Source organism: Juglans regia, chromosome 8 (genome assembly GCF_001411555.2).
Source record: "Juglans regia cultivar Chandler chromosome 8, Walnut 2.0, whole genome shotgun sequence".
In the NCBI taxonomy this organism is placed as follows: Eukaryota; Viridiplantae; Streptophyta; class Magnoliopsida; order Fagales; family Juglandaceae; genus Juglans; species Juglans regia.
Window position 1 is genome coordinate 10,310,690 of NC_049908.1, and position 10,581 is coordinate 10,321,270.

Sequence of the window (10,581 nt, forward strand, 5' to 3'; positions counted from 1 at the left end):
CCAATGCGCCCACTTAAAAGGGCAAGTCCATGATAGGTGGGAGCGGCCTTAAGGCCCAGAGGAGTTACCACATTAAATGAGACGACATACTCCATCGGAAAAGTACAACTGTCAAATTGTTGAAAGCAGTAGGTAAGACTCCCACATAAAGCGAGATACAACTAAGGAATCGAGGAAGATCTAAAGGTATGCTCATACTTTTTCCATTGAATGATCAAGAAAAATATATTTAGTGGCAATTGACTTAGGCATCGGAGACAACCCCAGCTTTCTTTCTGATTTCATGTACAAACAGAATCATCCAAAACCACGCAGACACGATTCCAGTGTGCGAAACACGTGCTTAACAACAATATTTCTTGCTATCTACATAAATATCTTTGGTGACATTTAAATTTTAAAAATAAAATGAATTTAAGAAAATCCATACCGGACTTAAAAGAACTGAGAAAATTAATTTGATCACAGACCGTTGGATTTGTTCGTTCGGTCAAGGCTGAAATAGTTTTGTTAAAATCTCATCTAATTGTATAAAATAGGGAAAAAAAAAACTTAAGAATATTTTTTGTGGATGAGGGAGGAAGATCTCAGTAAACGTGTCAATGCATTTAATACAGGGTAAAGAAATAGAAATACATGGATGAAATCTGAACTCAGAATATCTTTTAGCATTGTCTCTAATATTGCCTACAAAAATTCACTCGATGGCAAGAAATCTTATAGAAATCATTTTATATATTTCTATCTGTCTCACTTTAGGTCATAAAAACTCGAGATAAGTCCCAAAAATGGCTTCTTAAGCCAATCACCGTTCTTATGTCCCTTAGCCAAGCTCGCAATCAAAATAGTCAATTTCTTTGTTTTTCTTTCGTTTTACTTTATTTTCCATCCTTCAATTTTGAGAATTTCCATCTTTCATAAAGAGTTCTCCTAAAAATAAATTTTATAAACTGATGAAGAGTTAAATTATAAAACTCTTTTTATTATAAAATAGATATAACATATTACATTTAAGAAAATATTTTAACCACAAAGAAATTACATAAAAGTAAACTTACAAACTGATATAGTTTGATGTTGTATATCAAATTATAAAGTTACTTTTATTATAAAGTAAATTTAACAGATTCTATAAAATCACATCAGTTTATAAATTTATTTTATGTAATCTTTTTATAACTGTAACAGTTCTCTTACATCTAAGTACAACAATTTACTAATTTTATTTTTATAAAAAAATTTTGTAAATCTAGCACTTCTCTTGGATTGTTGGGTACAAAAGAAGCAAGTAAATATTACTTCTTTTTAAGTAAAGTTCAATTGCTATTATTTTATTTCAGTACTTCCCATTGGGTACACAGTTAGACACCTCACACTGTGTATGGTCGAGTTCCAAGTCTTTTTATCTTGGGCAGTGATGATTCCTACTGCCAAGTCATTGCCAATTTTGTTGGACCAACCAGTGATTTCATATTTCCAAAACAACCGGATGAGGGAAAGTAAAATTATTTAAGGATGTGCTTTAATAAGGTATAGAATATGACATCTTGAGTCTGACCAGATAGCTGGGAGTCACCAACCTTATTCTATAGAAATTACATGTGAGAAAGAACCTAGAAGTTTTATTAGTTTATGCCTGAATTGCAAGGAGTGTGATGTTCCTACTGTAAAATACAGTTGAATGTCAGCCTCATTCAACTTTTCAATAAACAAACCAAAAGGTTGCTGGCCTTACCCAATGATCCTACTGACTTAATTTTGAAGTGAATCCATGATATAGAAACAAAAAAAAAAAAAAAATCAGGTTGTTGATCTATCTGACCTATCTGGCTCTTGCAATATTTCAGTCTTTTTAGGGCTTTAACTTTAGTCTTTGGGTAGGTGGGTTGGTGAATGAGTGGGGGGTGAATAAAATCTGTAATATACCAAACTTGATAGTGCAAAAGAAGGATTGAATTATTTTTCAAGAAATAATCTTCTTTTTTTTTTTTTTTTCCTTTTCTTTTGTACCCCAAAAAAACAGGGGAGTTATGACAAAATGAGCACTGATATAATGCTCAGATGCAAATTCAACTGAAGTAGATTATATATACATTAGGAGTAGCCTTAGACTGCATGCTGCTGCTGCTGTTCATCTTCTTCATTGTCTCCATCCAGATTTGAGGTGTCATCATCAGAATCCTGCATATATTCAAGTTTTACAAAAAATTCAGATCAAATTCTCTGTGAATTTAATTAATTTGTGGTAATAAAAACTTTGGGCTATGCCTATTGTTGTTGATAAAATTTCCAAGAAAAAAAAAAAAAGGAACCAACCTCATATTGTTTCCGGATGCTATTTTGAATTGCTGTAATTGTTCTCATCAATATCAACATAGGAAGGATAATTCCACTAGCCCTTAAAATAAGTACCTGGAAATTACAATAATAAAACCTAATCAAATGATTTAGAAGTAAGGACTCCAGATGGTCCTGCCCATGTTTCAGGGGCCAAAGAGAGAATGAGCTACTTACAGTAAGAAGTGTGAAGGGGTAATCTTCTGCTCCACCACTAAGCACAGCAAACAAATGTCTCACAAGCAGGATTACTGTAAACTGCAATTCCAATCAACAAATAATGATACTTAACACTGTAATTAACTTCATGAGTGCTAAGTACAAAAGTAGTTTATAGCCCACTGGTGGGGTTGTGGCCCCAAAGTAGGCTGCCAACCTTCAACATTAATTTATTTTTGAACAGGTTGAATACTCACATAAACAATGGGGAAAAAAGGGAAAATCTATGCATTTTCCCAAGATCAATTCTTCATGTGTTTGTGGATCAAGATCCCCAAAATTTTTTAATACCATAAAAACCCATCTTTAAAATATTTTCTTGAAAATTTTTCAAAAATATTTTTCATAAAAGCCTCAAAACCAAATTAACTTACAGTCAGGGCCAATGATCGACAGCAAGATGCGCTTCTATCTGCAGCAGAAGTGCACTGCAAGTACTCACTTCCGGTCGCCAATCTTGGAATCGTCACCTCTTGCTCTCTTCTTGGAATTTGTAGGCTATCTCTGTTAACAGAACAATTGCAATTGGTCACAGCAAACACAAGCGTATACAGCCTGCAAACTTCATATAGGCCATCTCCATGCCACTTGAAGCATAGTAATAAGTATTAATCTTAGCTCTCATTATTTATTTATTTTCTCTTTTAGTTTGAAAAAATAATATAAATACAACTATTATGCAACTTTTTTACAACCATCTAATAAAGTACTAATTTTAAAAAATAATCATATTTTAGTAGAGAATTGGGTAAAAAATCTGTAATAGTTGTGTCCATATCATTTCTTTTCAAGTGAATTCATATATCAACCAACCACTTAACAATCATATAAAATTTACCACAGCAAGTGTAAATCACTTAAAATGTACTATATCAATGATCAAATTTAATACAAAATACCATATTTATTTTTTCTTTTTATATCATATTGTTGTATAGCATGTTTTTAAGGATTACTTCAAGAGTAAACTACATAAAAAAGGTAAATGGGCGCTGAGAATTGCATGTATTTAAGTGAGTCAAAATCTAGCAAGTAGAAGGACTTATTCCAGATTGATAACTATTAATAATAAGTTGGAAAAAGTACCTAATAGTGACTGCTGCATCAATCAACTGAGACTTCTTTGAAGGTGCAGTGTATCCTGGTTTATATTCCTGCACAAATTCATGACTTCCTTCTAAGAAAAAAAACACAAAGAAAAAGATTCCACCTTTATGGTTTTTAACTTTTTATTAAGGCATCACGTTAAAACCAATATAACATTCCAAATCCCAATCATAGATCATAAAGGGGAGAGAGAAAGAGAGACCTTAAACTGTGGAAAATATGGCGAAAGACAAATTTGAGCATCTAAAACTCAAGAACGACTTATTCCTGAATTCAATCACAAGAACAAAATACAAAAACACAACCGAATGGTTTTGTTTCCCACCCAAAGAAAAATCCATAACAAAAAAAACAATTCAGAAAACTCCCTCACAGCAGCAAACTCCAAAAAAGAAACCCAAAATTAATTCATCTGAATAAGAGAAATTCATACCTGGAGACATATTTCACAGGTTGTGTTTCCCTTCTCGTTGCACCACCTCTGTATGCAATCTCTGTGTGCAAACTAAAAAAGAAAAAGAAAAAATAATAATAATATTTATTGTGGAAAACAAGATTAAACAGCAGAAACAGAGCACACCCACATCAACAAAACAAAGCTCTCTTTCTTTACCTTAACAGTTCCTGAACAAGAACAGGGAGCTTCCAAGCTCTTACAGCTCTCTACTTCTTCTTCATGGCAAATTCTACAGTATGAAATTGCATACTTTGATTTCAAAGCATCCACAAACAACACAACTTCTCCCATTTTTTTGTTTTCACGGCCTTCTTTCTCTCCTTCTCTCTCTTATTTCAAAAAATCTCTTTCTTACTCCGTGTCTCTGTTTCTCTCTTCATGTCTCCCTCTCGAGTCTGCACTTAAATAAAAGAAAGTGAACCTGGAGTTACGCAATCGTCCTTCCAAATTTTCAAATGGATATTATTCACTTGGGTTTTTCATTTGGACCGGCGTGGACGTGTCGGGAAAAGACACGCTCCGAAGAAAACAGGACCATCAAGTAATTAATATCGACTTGACTCACTTAATACTCGTGTAGTAATAATTAATTTTAGAGAAATATTAAATATAGTAAATATTGTGTATTTTATTTAAAAAAAATTAGAATTAATTATTAATTTTTTTCTTAATTTTAATTAGAAATATAAATTTTGTCACATAATTATTTATCATTATTGTAAGAAAAATTCTCATTTTTAAATTCCTAATCATTTTTTATCCTAAGGTGAACTTGCACCCATATATATAATATGGTACTTCATGGTTGTCTTTACTTCTTGATCAAGGTGAAAAAGTGAGTTTTTTAACTTTTTTTTTATAGTGAAATCTACTTCTTAATAAAGGGTTTGTACGAAATTTATGCATCCGAAACTTGTATATATCATTTCTCTTTCTTTAAATGTCCTCTCATATTTCTCTCTCATTTATAAACATCTTTACAAAATATTTACGATAAATGATTTATATATTCTTAGAGTGCACTTCGCATACTTTTTTTTTTTTTAAATGACAAGTAAGAGATTCATATGTAAAAAATCTATTTTGTACTAGTGAGTTGTACATTTTAAAAAAAAATACGTATGATTTATTGACGTAACTGTACGTAATATTCCTCATTATTGAATAGATGTTTTTTTTTATCAAAAGATGTATCTCCAAACATGATTATTTTTGTCATAGTTCTCAAGAAAATATGGCACAAGGTATAACGAATCCTTATAAGACTATTCTTAAAAGTTAAAATACAACATATCACTTTCAAATGTATTTTAATTAGCCAAATAATATATTTAAATAACCAATCACGATTATTTATAATTTAAAAAGCCCATGCCTAATAAATTATTTATTCGTGTAAATTATCAAGGACAGAGGGACAATTTTGTCTTTTAACACCACTATCAAAGGGAGAATATTGTCACGTTTCAAGAAAGAAATGAAAAGAAAATCACATTATTTAATGATCATAGCCTTCCTGTCCCTACGTGACCAATTCAAAATTCTTGCTTTCCATAGTTTGAATATGGACCCTTGGATCTGCCCATCAACGGTGCTAATCATTTGAACCCAAAAATTTTAAAATTTACGGGCCCCTCTCGTGGACGGTTGATGATGTTGTTTTTTTAATATTTTTATTTTTTTTTTTTATCTGAAACAAGATTTAGGAGTGGTATGGATTCATATATAAGTTGAGATGAATTGAGATAGTTTATAAATAATAAAATAAAAGTTAAATTATTTATTATATTTTGTGTAGAAATTTAAGAAAATTATTTTAAAATTTAAAAAAGTTGAATTGTTTATTATATTGTGTAGAAATTTGAAAAAATTGTAATTATGAGATGAGATGAGTTGAGATGGATTATGAATATAAACGAGGTGTGATTTGAATAGTGAGATAAGATGAGATGATTTTAGATAAAAATTAAAGGTTAAATAAAATATTATTAAAATATTATTTTTTAATATTATTATTATTTTGTAATTTGAAAAAGTTAAATTATTTATTATATTTTATATAAAAATTTGAAAAATTAATATGATAAAATGAGATAAAATATTTTTATTATACAGACCTAATTTCTCTATTTTTGGTATAATATAAATTTAATATTTTTTTATATTTAATATATATATATATATATATATATTTGGAGAATTATGGGCTAGCAGTAGCTGCTGACGGTTGTGCTTATCCTTCCGAGTCTGGTCCTGATCATCTATATCCATCTAAAGGTTGGATTTATCTACTCTATTCTGTGGAATCCTACCATTATGGATTGCTCACAAAAATGGCACCAAAAGTGATTGAAATTTGAACTTTTTTTGACCGTTTGAGCAAGTTGGTGTTGCCTGCCTGTGGGGACATTGATCTTTACACCAAGGAGGATCATCCTAGCCGTCCGTCCACTAACTCAAAAGCTAGTGCTGCCCCAACTCTCAAATGCTCGTCGGCGTAGTATACATAATGTGCGTGGAATTCTCGATCTTTTAACAGGGACCACTAAAGATATTTTTTAGGAATAGGAAATCGAAAAACCATGTCATATTAATAACATTACTACTTAACTACACGCCACATTAATGATGTCTTCGCAAAATTACGTTACATTAAATGACTTTGACATAAGGAATAATACAAAAGACGTAGACTCTATGGGAACAGACACGATCTGTCCTCCCAAACTTATGGTATAAATAGCAAACTACAGGTACGAGAAATCTCTCTGATCTCTAAACTATTTCTCTTATTTATAAATTTCCAAGAATACTTACTAACTTTGGCATCGGAGACTCTTCGGCCCCAAGGCCGCCCTCTCCTAGTTACCATCTCTCCTATATTTTGTAAGCCCATTTTGCAATACCTGAATTGTCGGAACCTGACCAAAAAATATACGAAACACAATGTTAACAGTCTCTATCCTTTATATAATTACTCCCAATAGTCATCGTTCTATTATAGTAAGAGTTATGAATTTGAGACATATCGTTTTTTATTATAGATTTTGTTAGTTTAAGTCACAACAACTTATAAAATAATAAAATTTAAGTTGTTATTCATTTAAGTGGTACATATATGAAACTGTTGAAAGTGTGTTACATCAATAAGTGTAGTTGGAGATGACAAAATCTCAGATTAAGCTGCGTTTTGATATTGAGGTGATCTTAGATAATCTGAGTTAATCTGTGAATAGTAGTAATTTGTGGATTCCAATGAGATGTGTTTAAATGTAATAGATTGATATATGTGTTTAAATATATGAAGTAGGTTGAGATGAATTTAAATTTTTTATAGAAAGTTTAAAAAGTAGTGGTTCCCATTAATGATTAGTTTAGGATGAGTTGAGCTCACTTCAACAAACGAACACAGCCTAAGAACTCGTTTGGATACTGGAAGTATCTTAAAATCATATGAATAGTAGGAAAATAGTTTGTGAATAGTAGTGAAATTGTTTGATTTATAATTTAAAATGTTTTATTGGGTTTAGGCAATAAGAGAAAAAAAATGAATAAAAATATTATAAAGTAAAAAAATTGTTTGAATCTAATTTTTTAATATTATTTTTTGTTTTGAAATTTGAATAAGTTTTATTGATTTTTTTATTTTATTTTGAAATTTGTAAAAGTTGTAATGATTAGATAAAAAAAAGTTGAAGATTGAAATTAAAAATTATTTTATATTCGAATAATGTTTGGAAAAGAAATTATAAAAAGTTTTGAAAATTTATCATCTCATTTCATTACCCAATCATGCTTTAGTAGCATTGTTATATGGATGCCTATTTATTAGTTACAACAATAGGATTACTCAAGATTTCATATTGTGGGGGTAGTTTATTGGCGGATTTAACTAAATTCTAATAATTCACTTTTAAATTCAATGATCGAGGTTTTGCAATGTTAGCATTTCTATCACTTTTAAACTCAAAACTTAGCACATTAACTTTGGTTCATTTTAGTAGATTGAATATGAGTTTAATAGCTATAAGATATTCTTGTTGCAAAATCCTTTAAAATCAATGAGAAGAATTTAGAGTTTAGATTCTCCAGGAAAATTATTCTAGAAAATTTTCAAGATTTCAACATGAATTTATATATAATATGTAGGGACGTTCATCTGCCCCGACCCGAATTGGATACTTCCTACCCAACCCGAAAGCAAGCAGTTCCATGTGGTTGTTTCTAGCCGAATTTTTGAAACTAAAGTTCCGACCCGAATTTAATTTCGAAAGGATTGGGTTTTCCAACCTGTTTTGTTATGGAAAAAAAAAAAGGAAAGAAAAAAACAGGATCCCTTAAATTTTTTACGAATTTCACTCAATCACATGTTAATTAGCACATCAAACGAAAAAAAGCTCAAACACTACGTGTAAGATGATGTACAGTTCACTTCCCATATAAACAAATAAATAAAATGTTAAAATCTTTTCATTTAAGTTAGAGAGAGAGACCAAGATCCTTTGATTAATTGGCAATACTTTTGTTTCTCACTAAGAGAATCAATGATTGAATCCCCATTCCGTATGTATAAAAAAAAAAAGTTAGAGAGAAATAAAAAGAAAAGAAAAAACATATAGTCAGTTTCGTGGAAAGAAAAATCTCAAAAACTTTAAGAGACAGAGAGAGATAGAGAGAGATTATTCATTTCCTGTTCCTTCCAATTTGCACGATTCGATCGTTGAGATTTCGACCTAAGCAAGCAAGCAATCCCTTTTTTGAATTCTTTCTTTCGATTCATCCCTCTTGTTTGTTTGTTTATTTTTTGAACAAATTCTTAAAGATATTTCATATCTGCAGAAATTCCAAGATGACAAACAGAGTCTACCCTTCTTCCTTCTTCCAAGCCCACCGCCATTAAAGGCACAGTCACCGCCGGTGCTAATAACACAACAACCCTAGCCGCTGTCACTGCCCTTGTCAAGCCCCAACTCAGGCAACCTTATCAACATCCACCATAGTGCCATAACCACCGACGTCGACACAGTCAACATGGTCTATGCTGATGTTGCTGCTTCTAGTCGTTCCTTGTCCTCCTCGTGGTGACTCTTCTCGTTTCCATCACTAGCTTTTAGTTAGACACTAACATTCAACTGTGGTGTAGAACGAAAACGAAAATCGGTTAATAACTCGATTACAAACCATTTTTCATTTTTCCAGAACGATTACGGAAGGTTCCTAATTCCGATCCAATTGTTTTCAAGTCGGTTAATTTGGTTCAGGTGAAGTCAAAATTTTCGGTTAGAGTCGGTCACCGACTATTTTGTTCACTCCTAATAATATGTGTCATTTACAACAAGCTATGCTTGTTAATTGTCTAAGGTTATCGGAGAAAAAAATATTTTATCAAAGAATATGTAGGAAATTATATTATTAAGTTTATTGTGATCTAGTAAGAATATCTCAGATGATTTGTGAATAAAAGCGAGAATAGTAATAAATAATTTGTGAACAATAGTGAAGTAGTCTGAGAATATCTAAGAATAATTGTGTTCTCAAATAAATGGGAATCCTCTTTAACAACAATACACTCCATGCAGCCCACTCTTGAGTTGGTTTTGAATATGATATTTTTGTTCACACAAAATTGTGAAGAAACTTAAATTTGAGTTGATACGTAGCAAATATCAACAACTTGTTTTTTTTTTTTAATTAACAAGAAGTACTTTGGGAAGTTGAAGGCACTGTTTTAAATTTCGTACTGTATCGGCCGGTACGGCCAAAATTTTCCGTACCAACCGTTGGGCCGGTATAGGTATTCCATACGTTTCGTACCAGCCCAAATACCGGCCGGTACCTGTCTTACCGGCCTCAATTTCGGCCTCAGCCTATATTTCGGCCGATACCGGCCTATATTTCGGCCTTCCATTTTTGTTTTTTTATTTTTTCAAACTACAAACTTATTTTTTAACTCTCAATTCAAACTAGACTATTTATAATTTTTATATATAATTTATTCATATATCGACTATTCCGAAATGGTACACGAAACAGTACTGATATCGAAATATTTCGTTCTAGTGCCTTGACTGGTACGGCTTCCGATACGATATTCAAAACATTGGTTGAAGGTACTAATAAGCCTATTATTCTTATTTAAAGTTGATGCACGGCCTTGAATTTAAAGAGCATTAATCTTTGATATATTAGGTTAAAGTCTTGTCAAGTTGAGATTAAGCAAAGCCTATATTTCCAAGCTAGCAATTAGAAGGCAACCAAATGAAAAGGACGACATCACTTTTTTTTCTTTTTTCTTTTTTTAAGTGATAGAGTGGACCATTGCATGCTTAGAAAACAAAAAAGAAAGGAGAGGATTTCATTTCTTTTATTTTTTTAAAAATTAATTTACTTTGCACTTTGTTGCTTTAAGAATTAAGAGTCAATTTTAATTTATAATTTTGAAATTGAGTTTTGGTGGAAGA

At 31.2% G+C, this 10,581-nt stretch overlaps 1 protein-coding gene across 1 annotated transcript; it reads right to left on the minus strand.

Moving 5' to 3' along the window:
* Positions 1-1,956: 1,956 nt before the first annotated feature.
* LOC108983746 lies at positions 1,957-4,496 on the minus strand. The gene is made up of 7 exons (XM_018955491.2): positions 4,277-4,496; positions 4,097-4,168; positions 3,643-3,710; positions 2,931-3,060; positions 2,515-2,595; positions 2,317-2,412; positions 1,957-2,181 (listed from the first exon to the last, which is right to left on the minus strand). Exons 1-7 carry the CDS (start codon positions 4,409-4,411, stop codon positions 2,107-2,109), a joined length of 657 nt encoding a protein of 218 aa, XP_018811036.2. The 5' UTR covers positions 4,412-4,496; the 3' UTR covers positions 1,957-2,106.
* Between the last annotated feature and the right edge of the window lie 6,085 nt (positions 4,497-10,581).